At 36.1% G+C, this 15,760-nt stretch overlaps 1 protein-coding gene across 1 annotated transcript in view; it reads right to left on the bottom strand.

Moving 5' to 3' along the window:
* The window catches only part of WDR27 (WD repeat domain 27), a gene marked incomplete at both ends in the record, with an annotated part of 88,868 nt that overhangs the window by 41,325 nt on the left and 31,783 nt on the right, over positions 1-15,760 (bottom strand). Inside the window, one exon of the mRNA XM_079532972.1 lies at positions 4,800-4,902. Within this exon, the coding sequence (XP_079389098.1) occupies positions 4,800-4,902 (103 nt within the window). The remainder of the gene's footprint in view (positions 1-4,799; positions 4,903-15,760) is intronic.

The raw sequence follows: 15,760 nt of genomic DNA, 5'->3' as shown, positions 1-15,760 counted from the left end.
TATTTTGAGGATCTGGGGATGTTTTTCTCTTTTCTATTGAGATAATGTAATGTAATTTTGGACCTAATCAGATGCAGTTTGTAAGCATATTACACCAGACACAATATGAAAGCTTTTCATGTAAATAAGATCAGAATAACTGACTGCAGTGGTAACAAACTGAGGTAGACTTAATTTTTCACTCAAAGAAAAAAAATGTCGTTGCTCAATTCAGTTTTACACATCAAAACTGAACCACAGAAAGACTAATATGATTAATAATACATTAATCAGCAGCACAAGAAGAGAAGATATATATAGAAGAAAATAGTGCTGACAACACAACCTCCAAATGAGTTTTGGTGATTTACTTTGGTCTATCTTATCTGGGTCTGTGGATTGAACACCATTAACACATAGACAGCATTCAGATTTCTGAAGAACAGAGAAAGCATTGAGATATACCTGAAGTAGCTAATACACTAATTTAGTAAAGAAAAAAAAAAAGTTTCAAGCTAGGCAACACTTTCCTTCAGTATAATAAAGCAGAGGCTGTGCAAAATCAAAATATAAAATATAGTAGCTATAGAAGTCTGACTTAAAAGAACATTTCAGCTTTGTTAGCATTGTAACTAGCAAATTTGTATCCTAGTAATCCAAAAGGAGGACTTCCCTTCCTGCACTGGAATATATGAGGTCCAGTAGTAAGCATGCACAAAGTGACTTGCTAAAGTTCAAACAAGAAGTTCCGAAGACCAAAATACCTTTCTTCTCAAAGAACTTCAGACATCAGCAAGGAACAGGACTTGGAACTTTGCTAAAGCAAAAATGTGCTTTCCTACACTGAATAAAACATTGTCAAAATATCAGTATACTGTGAGATGTTCAAAGGAACACTGGGGAAAATAAGGAAAAAAACTTAAAATATTTAAGCTACTTTAAATAGTAGAGCTCCCTCTATTGCCATTTCTCAAAGCCAAAATATATGTGAGCAAGTCTATGATGACTTTAACAGATAGCAGCACTGTTTTTTTAATACATTTCTGAGGGACAAAAACCAAAGGAATATTTTTAAAGTAACATATGATATAATTATGGATAAAAATAAAACTAAGAATTCTGTTACATAACTCCCTTTTTCATTCTCATAAAATAATTTATTAATATAATCCAATATGAAAAGTCATAAAAGATCATCTGATTTCAAATGGTGAATTTTATGACTAAGTAAACATCAGGGAATAAAACGTTAAATATATCGCTCAGTACCTCTGAAATTACGTATGGAATATCAACCTTTGTAACTATTTAGAACTGTCAACTACAAACAAATTGTACAGTGTGCATTGTGCCAGATGCAGAATCTTGCTCCTGAAAATAACTGAGTCATAAAGTATAACCATGTCCGTTATTCACAGGCATACAGATCACTTTGGATATGACCCCTAACTAGTATGTAATCAGCATCATTTGTAAAGTGAGAATTAACTATAAAACCAATATTGCACAAATGTTAGCATTCAGGAATTCTGCAAGTGATTAGGATTGATGCATAAGTATCAAATCAACATACCATGTATCTTGTCCCTCCTTTCACTGTCAGTGTCCTTCCAGAGATGAAAAACTCTACCACGTCTGAATTTGGTGCCTTCACATTTTTTGGAGGTCTACACTTAATCTCAGATTTAGAACATGCTTCAAAGGTATCACTATGAGTAAAATTCTGCACTTCAGTAAAAAGCTTAAATAAAATGGAAGACAACTTCATACAATACCCTTGCATTTTTGTTATTGATGTAGCAACCTCTTATGCTGAAAAAATACTCTGGGTTTTCAGTATGGGTCACTCAAACCCAGCCTGTGAGACTTGATATGGAAACAGACTTTTAAATTAGCAAATTGGATATCATCAATGGGGCCAAAATGTGCCACTAAAGTCTAAATTTTGAAAAGAAACATCATAATCTGAAAACAATTTAAGACCCAAAACTTTACTACTGCATTCCCTTTTACATTTCTGGGAACTTGGAATTTATTCAGCAAGCCTCAAGGTATTAAAAAAAAAAAACAACAACCACAAAACAACAAAAAAGAAAAAAGAACCTAATTAGACATGAAGTAAAAAAGTAACTAGGACTACACTGAGCACAGGAACATTTCTATTTCTAAAAGAAGCATTTCAGACTTCTCAAATACTTCTATCCTTTTAGAATAAGATTTCATTGATCGGATAATATTTAGGTAAACATTTTTCTACAGAAACCAGGAAAATGGAAATCTAAATCAAGCAGCAATATTTGTCTAACATCCTTGGCACTGTTCTTTGATAGTAAGAAACCTCAAATGTCCGCTTGTTGAACAGACAGAAATTATATTGAAAAGAGAGTCAACCCACTTCATTTGCAGCCTTAGGCTTCTTAAGATGAAGACTGGAACCAATATTAGAAATGCTAACTTTCTAGATTTTTTAATCACTATGAATTATGAAAAGGCTTATCACAGCTCAAAACCAGGATACTGTGGGTGCCTGCTTTGATCATACCGTCAAGTCCTACACAGTTCTTGGCAAAGATTCTTTTCAATTGGGAGTAGCCAGGTACGGGAACGCTTGTAACACATGTTTACAATATATATACACACAAAAGCAGTTCAAATCAAAGTAAGAGGTTACTTTAGCCAAACAGAAGCTATACCAATTAGTTTTTGCATCAAACAGGCAGTGTATTTCATAATAGAGTAAAAAGCAGACAGAAGTTGCAACTCTATTTATAACAACATTTTTCAGTTTTCTTACTCTTTGCCCTGCAGGAATATGGTTTTGATTTTGCTGTTAGAAAATGCAGCCAGCATGTATTTCTCTCTGGCAAACATTGTAGAATACAAAAGTCATTTTGTGATTAATATTTCTCAATTATATCCCAGTTCTTCCCTTACTAACTTAAAAATCAATTGTATTTGTTAACCATAGGGTGGAAGCATTGCATGTCATAAATTAAACTCAAAGATGATCGAGGTGTAGTTACTCATCAGTAGAAAGATACATTTCATTATTTAGGAATAACCAAATAAACTTTTACCAGCACTAATATGTTTTTACAGCTTTTATAATGCCATTAACTCATCAACACTTAATGGACATTAACTCATTGAATATTATCTGCAAAAATATCTGAATTCTTAGTACTCTTAAACTTGTTCCCATTGCACACCAGTCAATTTGTTAGAATGTTACTTGTTTAATAATATGAATGAACTAATGAACTATTCCTTGTCATGTTCAATTTTTTTTTTTTTTTTTTTTCCAAAGGAAAGACAAAAATATAATCAGTCAAAATGTTTCAAAGAGGTCTACAAATGTCCCTGAGCTGTATTTTGTCCTAACAGTAGAGCTGTAGCAAGTTTCTCAGAATCTGAAACTTGACTCAGATTTCCAGTGGGGACAGCAAGAACAGTGAAAGATATCTATGGACATTGATGTAAATTATGCAGAATTCCAACCCATGAGACACACTAAATTGTATTGACTGGCACTGTGCCCACTGGGGACTACGTGCCAACTGGAGCAGGATGCAATCTAGCTATTCAGCTTCCTATAATGAGTTACCAATTGCCAAGAATTTGGAGTAAGGGTAAAATCATAAGCTGTAAATTTATTTTCTATCAGCAGCCTTTCTTAACAAAAGCTTTATGGCAGAAGAGAAAAGGTTTTACAACTACACTTCTTTTTATACTATTCACTCTCAACCAATTATATAGTATGTGTCATGCGTTGGGATCAATATTAGATATGTTTCATTTTACAAATAAAATAAAAGCTTCTGTTCTGTATTGAAAACTACATTCTCAAATGTAAATTACCAGAAACTTGAAAAATGTATCTTATCATGGAAACCATGAGAATATAGTAGCCATTGCCAAATCTTCACAAATCTGCCAATAAAACCTTCACACATGATTAGAGTCCATATTTCAAACTGGCTACAAAAGTAAATTCCATTTGCTCTGAATCTGAAGTTAACTTCTTGAAATTGAAGTCAACTTCTTAATGAGTCACCTAGAAAGACCTAACAGTTAGACAGCTTTCCTAAACAAGTATTTTGGAAGAATGCATTTATAAGCTCAATTTCAAAGAGCAACACTACTAGCTAGCAAGTATCTATCTCTTATTAAACACCAGGGAAAACATTGTGCCAACAATACAGGACTAAGTTAAAATGTTGTGCAAACTCAGAAAAGGTAGCAGTACACTTTTACTCAAGACTCTGCTAGGAGTAGCTAATTTAAATATAGCAGACAGTGAGAAAAGACCTAGTCTGCAAGGGATGCACAAAAAATTCTAAACACAGGTGAGGGTCTTTTCATTTTGTATTCAATGTTCCTAAGAAACCAGCAACAAAAGCTTCACCACCCTGTGTTTGATTGCCTAAATAAATTGATGTGTAGTTGCTACACAGTTCAAATGGTAAAATACACAAACACTATACACACCGCATAAAGCTGTGTTACAGAAGATAACATTCTCCTCAACTATGATGGCATATGACAACTGAGAGTCAAGTACTATGAAAATTTTGAGAGATTAGCCCTTAACAATCACTATGAGTGACAAAATTTGTTCATTTCCCACACAAAATTAAAAAAAAAAAAGCATCAGGAATCAAATGCTAGTGCTACATAGTAATTAAGCATATAAAAATGCAATTGACCTCAGTTTTGCACATTAAGCTGAATCTTAGGAATGCACATGAAAGAACTACATTGTGTACAATACAAGTACCTCCTGTAGTTTTGGAGGAAAAATAAACAAAAACATTACTTACATACTTGTCATCTGAACCACTGGCTATAAACTTCCCACAAGGAGATACTGCAATTCCACAAGGGTAGGAGTGGTTACCATGCCCTTCAAATCGACGTTCACACCTTCAGAGAAGTTTCACAAAGTCTCATTAATAAAAAATAAAGACTAGCTCTTTTACCACCATTTTCATGAAATTCTGCTCAAGTCTCATCATTTTTCTTAGTGTACAAATTTAACTAAGGCAACTACACTAGGTTACAAATATCTGTCATAGGATTTGTGAAATTGGAAAGGCATTAAAGAGTATCACTGAATAAAAATAAAACGAGTGCACAATACTACAGGACAATGCTCAAGCCCAAGCTTTAGCCTTGTTTAGTTTACAAAGGTAGAAACATCATTAGCATTTAGAAATGATACCTGCCATTAAACTACTATAGTTAGCTACCACAGAACTATATGATAGAATGGCTTATATTGAAATCAGCTTTAGACATCATCCAGTTCCAACCTCCCTGCTGTGAGATGGGCTGCCACCCACCAGACCACGCTGCCCACGGCCCCATCCAAGCTGTCCATGAATGCCTTCAGGCGTGAGGCATCCACAGCTTCTCTGGGTAACCTATTCTGTGCCTCACCATCCTATCTCCTGGAGGAAAGCCAAACCAACACTGCTGGAAGCATGGAATGTTTATGTAAAAGCCAGTCTACACTGAAATTCCCTTCTAGCAACTTCCATTGAATCAAGACGCAGAATGTTGAATCATAATGTAAATAATTACTGCTTCCTCTTTTTTATACTCAAGTCTGGATATTTAATTTAATTTGTGTTGCTGTATTTACATTCTTACTCCGTGCATTAGTTTACTGCATCTTGTAAAATCAATACAAAAATGACCTTCCAAAATTATAAATATTTGAATATAAATATATCTACAGTACAACTGTAATTAATCTCTTATCTATATTAGTACAGTATAAAGGAAGGATTGCATTTAAATTTAACAGAAGGAATTAATTCCCTATTTTAAATGTTAACACTGCAAGATAGCATTACTATCATTGTGGAGTAAGTTTTTGATGGCTGGGTACCAGGGCAATATAAGAAAAATTTTTAAGTGAGATGAAGATCACTATCCATCTTAGAAAGTCCACTGTATAGAACTGTGATAGTTTTGTAGTCACAGCAAAACTAAGGAGAAAAAAAAAAAAAAAAAAAAAAAAAAAGGGACAATTTATAGTTATTTCCATGTTAAAAGCCATTTTAACACACGTAAAAATTAGAGCTCCAATCACATTCAGAATGATTATTTACAAATGTGTGCCTCATTTAAAAGTTTAATTAAATAAATGACTTTTCACACTGTCTGATAGTGATAGGATAAGGGGGAATGATTTTAAACTAAAAGAGGAGAGATTTAGAATTTATATTAAGACATTTTTTACTCAGAGGGTTGTGAGGCACTGGCACAGACTGCCCAGAGAAGCTGTGAGTGCCCCATCCCTGGGGAGATGGGACCCTGAGCAGCTTGATCTGATGGGTGGCAGCCTGGTCCGTGACAGCAGTTGGGATGGGTGGGGTTTAAGGTCTGTTCCAACCCAAGTCATTCTATAATTCTATACCCACAAGAAGTTACAATTTCAAGGCTGACATAATAATTTGTATTCCTCTTCTGCCTTCATTGTGAGTGCTATCACACAATCTTTTGCCTTACAAAACAAATGTTTTGCCATCACTCCGTTGTCACATGCTCCTTATGCATGCTAAGTCAAGGAATAAAAATGAAAGAGTAAAACCTGCCAACACCTGCGGTACACAATTTTCCCTGGCCAGTAACATCATTAACATTGCGTTAATTGAATCAACTGAACTTGCTTGCAGAAACGTTTATGTTTTTAAACCATTTTGTTCTTTTTCAGATGTATATATGTCTGAATGCCAAGTTGATCTTGATTACCCGTCTGAAACAGGCAAATAAACAAAAACATTGCTGTGTAACTGATTCAACATATGCTGAACAAAGCACAAAAGGACACTTTTGAGTGCATGAAAATGCATCATTTTACAGAGCTTAACTCTCAAAGATTATACTGAGATTCACCAAATATATAGAAAAAGCTACTGATTTCAGTGCACTTTTTTTAGTATAGAGTAATCAGATCTCTCACCTCAGGTTAGTTCTAATATAATACTGTAAATAGCACAATTAAAAAAAAAATTATGCAGTTCAAAAAGAAGTAAATTATAAAGACATTCAATTACTGTGAGTACTACATAAAAACATTCTTTCCACTTCAGTTTCCATATAACTCTTGAGTTCATGTTCAGAGACTTTCAAAAACAAATGGATGCCATTGTATAACCTGCCTCTATTCAAGCTTTCCATTGTCAGAAAAGAGAAACATCAGCTACCTCAGACTTCTCTCCAAAGCAGCACTCTATCACCACATAAGACTCCAAAGGCTAGGTAACATAGAACAAGTAGCAGAATACATATTTAAATTAAATTTTCAGAGAGAAAAAATGAACAATATTCATAATTTCTCGGTCACACATGAATATGCCTCCAGGATCACCTTACTTCTTTAGGTATACAGCTAGCCATAAGGATTAAACGGAGTTTAAGGCCTCATTCCATAAATGCTAATTTCCGTGATGAACTGTTTCTTCTTCATAGAAACATCTACAAATAAATTACTGATGATCTTGCAAAAGAATTTGACTCTGCAGCTACATCCCATAACTCACTTCTCTACCTATGAATGGATTGATAAGAAATAACACAATTCCAAGGCTTCCGCTGATCTTTTTTTCTGCTACACTACATCAGTGTAAAACAAAGGCTGAGTCATAGGACAGTACAACTCTTCACCCTTGCTAGTACAGCCATAGTAATAACTAACAACCTGGATTCCATTTTCTTAGTTGTTCCCTGTTACAGACACGTTGTATTTTCCATTACGAGTATAGTTACTTTTCCAATCCTTCAAAATTCTGCTCTAAGATGACATTTCAAAAAAGTGATTCCAGTTAAACTTTCCACACAATCTGGCAGAAATTTTGCTATGCTATCTATTATCTCCAGATATCTCCAGGTACTACAATGATGAAAAGAAGTGAAAAAAGAAGCTTTTAAAAAATAGCTGGTATTACACACGCAATTTTAGCTTATTCTAGGAGCTCACTTATTTCAGCCATTATTTTTCTCCTGTTGTGTTAAGTAGCAGCAGGTGGTGATCAAACTTATTTTGGACACTGCAAGCCTTCCTCAGCCAACTGGCATGCTGTCCCAACCTCCTGAGAATAAATCTCTGGTCAGAACTTTTCAGGGGTTACCATGGCAAACATCTGGTAATTGCATGGGACAGCAAATAGCCAAAATTTCCCTATGTTTTCCAATGTACAGCTTTTAGACCACTTTCCAAAGAAATGTATCTTATGTCACAAACATCTTGTACAATACTGGGGGGGGAAAAAAAATGTAACTTTTTTTTCTTTCTTTAAAAGATACCAAAATAGTATATATTGATATATCAGGGAATGTGTAAATGAGTCTCTTTCATTCTTCTTGTTACATTCAGAATAAACTTGTTAGCAGCTCAAAGCTTTCTTCTTTTTAAACTACCTCATCTTTTACTCTGTTACTTTGTCCCTGTGCTGCACTATTTGCTCAGAGAACCTACAACACCAGCAGATCCATTGAGATGCTATGAATATCCAAGTATAACCTGACAGGAGTAGTAGCTAACTCAGATGTACTGTACACATGGGTTTCATTTAAAACACACGCTGAACTCTTCATATAGGAGCTCAGCATGCTTTCAGCAACAGTGTGAAGCTGAGACCACACATTTCCCATCCTGTATGCCTTGATGCAACCCCAATCCCAAACTTGGAGGAACTCCAGCCACTGCTTATCCCTTTCTCCTTTGTTATCCTCAGATAACACTCAAACATTTAGAGGGAATTAAAAAAAAAAAAAAAGAGAGAGAAAGAGAGAGAGGGGAATCATGGGATTCTCATGTTCAGAAGAGACCAAGAAGAAAAAGAAATAATTTGTTTCTTAATGTGTTTTTGTGTATCTTGCTCAGAATATCATGCAGCTAGCGGAGACAGAAACTGAAAATTTTCTGAAAATTGAAAGCAATTCATCTAAATTGCATGTCTGACCCTAATGCTCTCAAAGTGTAATTGTTAGAAAATGTATGAGATGAGTTCCATGTGCCTGCAAGAATTCTCCTGAAGCATGCTGCCAAGGGAGCTTATGATCTAGTTGCACAAGATCATAATACAAGTTGGACATATTACTTTCATGTCAAAAGCTGTCTCGTGTAAAGACCTGGCAAATCATTTCAGAGGCTGAAAGAGGGTGAAACTAATTTTCTCTTGGGTCTTCCACCAAAACATTGTCATGACCACGAGTAATCTGCAGAAGTTCAGTATGTTCAAATAAACTAATACTCTTCAAAAATCTTCACTGTGCTCCCATGAGTGCACGCTGCTTTCTTCCAGGAGATAAGGAACAATTGCTCCAGCAGCAAACATAGTTGGAGCAGCTGAACTTCTATTCCTTAACACTTCAGAGTTAGTCAGAGGAAGACTGCTGCTGCCACAAAAGGCATTAATAGTGGTGGTGCCTGGAGGCTCCTCACAACGTTACTTCTGACATTTTCAGTGGTGACAAGAGCAATCTAGCTGCTGTCACGTCTACTTTCCCAAACACAGCATGGTCGCAGGCCAGTCCTCTAAGCAGGGCAATAGCTTTTCTGTTCTCTTCCCGCTTCTGTGTAGAAAATTAGCATATCTGATAGAACAGCACTACTGTCTCGATCTCCGGATTAATTCCCAACTTCATCTGTCCTTTTCCATCCTGCTTTTCCAATTACGTCACAGCAGATGTCCCAGCAAGTTCTCCATACTATACATCTCTGTGGCAAGTAGAGAAGAGAAAGTGCTGGTTTCACAGAATTATAGAATGGCTGAGATTAGAACCTCAAGAAGTCATCTGATCCAACTTGACTGCTTAAGCAGGGGCATAGAACCATGTCCAGGAGGCTTTTAAGTATCTCCAAGAAGGGAGACCCTACAGATTATCAAGGCAATCTGCCACAGTGCTGTCACCCCCACAGTAAAAGAGTTTTAAGAGGATTCCTTAAACCCTCCCTTCAAGTATTTATGCACATTGATGATATCACCCTCAATTCTTGCCTCTTCCAGGTTGAATAGTCCCAACTCCCTCAGTCTTTCTGCATAGGAGAAAGACTCCAGTCCCTTTAATGCTTTTCTAGCACTACACTGGATTCTCCCTAATAGCTGCATAGCTCTCTTGTAATAGGGAGACCAGAATGGACATGGTTCTCCAAGTGCAGACTCACCAAGGCTGAGAAGAGGTAAAGGATCACTTCCTTCAACCTGCTGGCAATATTCCTCTTGATGCAGCCCACAACAACATTAGCCTTTTTTGCTCAAGATCACACTGCTAGCTTACCTTGGGGTCTTCCAACATCCTCAGGTCCTCTCCTGCCAAACTGCTTTCCAGGTGCATGGTTGCTCCCTGCCACATACAGGACTCTGCATTCCCCACTCTTAAATTTAATGATCTTGCTAGCCCACTTCTCCAGCCTGTCAGGATCTGTCTGGACAGCTGCACAACCTTCTGGTGTACCATTCAGTTCTCCCAGTTTTGTGGCGTCTTCTGCTCATCTGTTGATGAGGACATGCTCAATTCCACCATCCAGATTACTAACACAGATATTGAACAGGACTGGTCTCAGGACTGATCCTCACAGTATTCCAGTAGTTACTCACCTCCAGGCTAGACTTTGTGCCACCTATCACCATCCTCTAGGCCTAGTTGTTCAGGCAGTTTTCAATCCCCTTGTTGTATGCTCCTCCAGCCCACGCTCGATCAGCCTCTCTATGAGGATCTTACAGGAAACAGTGGCAAAAGCCTTCAAATTAAGTCCAAGTAGACCACATGCACCACTTTCCTCTTGTCTACCAGGCCAGCCATTCCAACACAGAGGTTCACATTGGTGAAACACCACTTCTCCCCTCCTCCTATGAATCCACGGTGACTACTCCTGATGACTCTGGACCTTTGCAGTCCATAAAATGGTTTTCAGAACAATTGTTCCACCACCTTCCCCAGGACTGACGTGAGGCTAACTAGCTTTTATTTCTCTGGACCTTGCACCTTCCAAAGGGCCTACTCCTTAGAAAATAATAAAAACTAATTATATATAGAAATTACAGAAACAATGTCTATGACCAGATAGATATAAGAACAACTTCTGAATAGATAATGTAAGGCTACACCTCAAAAGCAGCCAATTTGCTTCCACAAACAGAATTTTTGCCCTGATAAACTCATGCTCTTCCAAATACTAAATGTCTTGAATTAAGACATCTTTGAATTAAGACATCTGCTCTGTTGTTGCAGGTGTTCTTCCTGCAAAGGGAAGGAAATAACTGATGAGGACAGAGATAGAATGTTTATTCATGTCCTAGATCATGAAAAGACTCTTTGCTGTTTATATAATACTTTACAGATTTCTGCATATACTACCAGTGTTACTATTAAAAAACTGAATAAATAACATTCTCTTGGAATGTTAACCAGTCTGATTTCCAAACTGCATGGAACACAGCCTTCATACTTAGTTTTAATTATCAGTATATTTTCTGGAGTGGAAACTTTAAAAAAAAAAAAAAATAATAACAAGGCATTCCTTAGCATGCATTTCCAGACTTAAACTCATTATGTGAAAAATAAATAAAATGGTGAATGCTCATCAGGATGCAGAAAGAGAAGGGCTGACACAAGTGGGAAGTTTGCCAAGAATTCAAGGGCAAATAAGGCATAGACCTATAAGATAGTTCTGGCTAAGACTGGATGCCCAGGACTAAGCTTAAAAGGAGAGCCAGGAGCAAAGGACAGAGTGCATCAGTAATGAGTCAAGGCTGGTCTGAGCATTTAAGGCCCACTGAGGCTCTCAGGTCCCTCACAGTACAGTCTGTAGCTTGAGTTAAGCTACATCTGAAAAACCAAGATAATTCTAGGACATGCAATTAGTGTTATAACAAGGATGAATCTAACCTACATGCCAATATGACTTCAGCCACATTTTACTGATGAGCAAGAAAGCAGAAGTGTTGAAATCCACCTGGAAGAAAGGCTTTCACCTATTTACATTCTGTAACTCCTCTTATGTCTGCTTGAAATGAAACATGCAAGGAAAACTGCAAATTGCTGCAGAAATCTGGACAGATGATTCCCCCCCTCCCCCCCCATATCAGCCAGTCATGAAGAGTTCTCATGAAATTTTGCTGGTGAATGTGAGCTTATGCTATACGTTCATTGTCAATAAATCAGACATTTACAAAAGTATAGAGGGCAACACTTTGAATTGGTGGTTTCCTCCTAACATCATGAAGGGAAGAAGCTTTCTTTATTTGAGGATATTATATCACACAATTACCTAATCTGTAAGTGGGAAGAAAAAAATATGAAGGGCAAGAAGTAAAAACTGTCACATGAAGTTCAGATTACAAATATAAGGAATCAGCTGGCATTTAGTCTAGTCTATCATTTGTGGTTGTTATGGTTTTATTGTGTAAGGGAATGGGATTTTCCTTAGCTTTTAAGTCACTATGTTCTAAATGTCAATTTCACAGCAGTGAGATGCAGAAATCTGTCTCTCACCACTTGCTGTTTTGATGAAACACAGTCACTAAAAACACAGGGCTCGTGGATAAGAAGGCTTGATCTCCATTTGGCTCTGCCAACTGCTGTCATTCCAATACAGACGTAAAGATGATATTAAGTATTAAAGCAACAGATATAGACATCACTGCTAGACTCTAGATTCTACAATGAATTAGTGCTAGACTCCTGACTTCAAGAGAAGTTGTAATGTTTATGAAATACATTCAACAGAAGGAGATAAATGGGTAAAGACAACAAAATGGTAGAGCTTTTGTGTTTCATAGGCAATTAAGAGTCTACAACATTTCATCACAAAGAGGACTTAAACTCTTAAAAAAAGTTAAGCATGCAAACCCCTGGTCAAACATTTGTCTGACTCTTGGCAATCCTTTAGCTGACAACTATAAAATTATTCTCAATTAAACTGAGAAATAATAGGAATCTAACGTGTTCACTGCATCTAACTTAGACTATAGATAAGTAATTTCACTTTTTCCTCCATCCAGCCATTGTTTGGACAAAAAGGCTTAATATGCTTTTCACAGCTGATCAGAAGTCACTATCTTACCCCATCACATGCATTTATAATGCCTGATACCTCGTTATAGTAACCTGAAAGAACAGCAGCCAAAGTTGGCAGTTCTTCCAAACAGATCTAACCTCACCTCCTTAGTGCTTTATGTTGCTTTCTAGATTGTCTGGAGCTTTTCTTAGCTATGGTTCTAAATGAGGAGCAGAATGCAGGAGAAGTATAAAAATGTTGACTATCTTCAGATGTAACTTTAAAAAGCCACGCATTTAAAAGCAAATGAAGCAGGAGTCTGAGCAAGTCCAAACATCACTAGTAATGTCCAAGACTCTCTCATTCATTGGCAAGATGACCTGGCTGTGTGAGGTTGGCTGGCAACATCAGAAAGTTAAAATGCCTTTTCTTGTACCACCTTCAGAGGAACTCATAAGATTTTCTGGCACTCTTTGAAGCAGTGCTGAAATGCTTCCAAACCACCAGTACTGAAAGAGACAGATGGATTCACAGCTTTATTCAGTAAGGATGATGAAGTTGAAAGTGCAAAAACACTCTCACCGACTTCAAGACCAGAGAAAAGATTAAATAAATTAATTTCCACAGTGACAAAAAAAAGAAGTTTGATGATACAGACTGACTGAGGAAGAGAAAAAAGTCTGTGAAATTCAGAAAAAAATAGAAAAAACTTAATATGTTCAAAGTCTATAAAGCTGTGAAGTCAGGTTCAAATGTCTGAAAATATACACTATGCAAGGGTTAAAAAACACACCTGAGCATTCTATGATTCCTTAATTATGATTAAAGCAATGCATACCAGCAAACCATGACAGAAGAATGACAAATGGAGAATAAGAAAAACAATCCAGAGAAAAAGGCATTAGGAAGAAAAAAATAAGAAAATAAAAACAGTTTTCAACATGGTTGCCTGAATATTTAGAACAAAAAAAAAAAAAAAAAAAAATCAAAAAAGTTGAGATCTTGAAATTAGTGTTACTACTCACAGTGCTGCAAACACTACAAATGAGAAGGTGGAATTACCTTTTCTATATATCAGAAACACTGGAAAAAGATTTCAGTGAGCAAATGTTACTCTGGCAAACCCAAAGCAGAAAAAAAAAAAAAAAAAGAGGTCATTCCAAAGGGACTATTCAAAACACAATAATGGCAGATGCACTAACTTCACAAATCAGCAAGTGTAAGAGATAAAAGGAATTGGCCCACCATAAGATTAAGAATTAATCTCTCCTGTATGTGTAAGGGATGGACTGGATTTGATTGGACAAGACATGTAAACAGAAAAGCAAGAAGTTTTCAGTACATGTAACTGTACAGTAGACCTAACACTTCAGTGGAGACCTTTTCCAAGCTCAGATAGAACTTTCCAAACTCAGCCATTTCAAAATTATTTATGTGTAAAACACCTGGTGAACACATTAGGAAAAAGTGAACAGCTTTCTTCCTTATGAGAACTCAAGAATAGATTTTAAAATACAGAAGATTTAACCTGTAGCCAGAGGAATGAGAGAAAATTTCATTTTTAAAAATTGTTACTCTCCCCAAAAAAGCTGCAAAAGTGATTTATTTTTTCTCTACAGTGGTTACCATCATTGAATACCGTATAACATGAAACAAACACACGTATGCACACAATACTCAATGCACACTCCAAAAATATGGGTCATTAAGAACTTGAATAATCTTTCTTTTTTAAAGTTTGACTAACAGAACTCAGCAGACGCTAGAATATACTGACTTGGCCAAATTAAATATGAAGCAAGAACATAAATTATTCCTTTCTTCCCAGGACCTATTTATTTAATTGATTGCCCAGACTTTACACTTTAACTATTTTACCATTCACCTGCTCTACTCATAAGTATTTTGAAATGAAGAGACAGATAAGTGACCTGTGAAAAGCTATTTACTTTTTCATTACTCTTCTAGCAACAGAGTTAAGGCAGCTTATTAGAAAAACATAAGAAGGTAACAGATTCCAACCTCCGCATTCTCTAGTTTCATTATTTTCTGACATTCAGTACAGGTAATACAGTAATTCTTTTGGCAAGAACACATGTGCCCCCTATAGGTTTAATACATTCTTACCACAGAAACATGAAAATAATGGAAACAATCAATAAGCATTTCCTAAATAGAAAATTCACTAGCAGAAAAGAATATTTTTAACTCCTTTGATGTTTACATACTCAGAACGAATGTGAATTATTGTTACATATTTGAGCATCTTCCCCACCCAAATCACTTTCCTTTTAAATGCAGTTTTTAGCCAGCATAAAGAATTTGTCCTAAGTATTTCCTTTACTGTGTAACGTTCTTACTTACCACTCTCTCTCTACCCCATAGCTTTCCCAAGTACATTATAAGCTTTTTTGAGAAATTGCAGCATATTATTCTGAGTTTATCATAATGAAGTATGCATATTTACACAACTATGTAGACAATTTATTATAATGTTGCTACAATTATATTTGCATTTTAAAAGCTGGATCATAAATGTTACCTTCCTTAGCAGTAACGATACGCTGTTTTGGAAATAACATTAGCATCCAGTTCTATATACTATTTTATAAATACAATTAGATACCAAGGTGGGTAACATATAGGTGATACATCTTGATTGTTTAATGATTTACATATAAGTAACTACAACTGAGGGACCAAGGAGTAAAAATCTACAGATCCAATTCCAAAGCAAGCACGACAATAAAAGAATGCCCTTTTATTCCA

This window comes from Tetrao urogallus (genome assembly GCF_951394365.1).
Source record: "Tetrao urogallus genome assembly, chromosome: 2".
NCBI classification, from domain to species: domain Eukaryota; kingdom Metazoa; phylum Chordata; class Aves; order Galliformes; family Phasianidae; genus Tetrao; species Tetrao urogallus.
The sequence above is the reverse complement of the archived record's forward strand: the minus strand, read 5'-3'. Positions and strand labels throughout refer to the sequence as shown.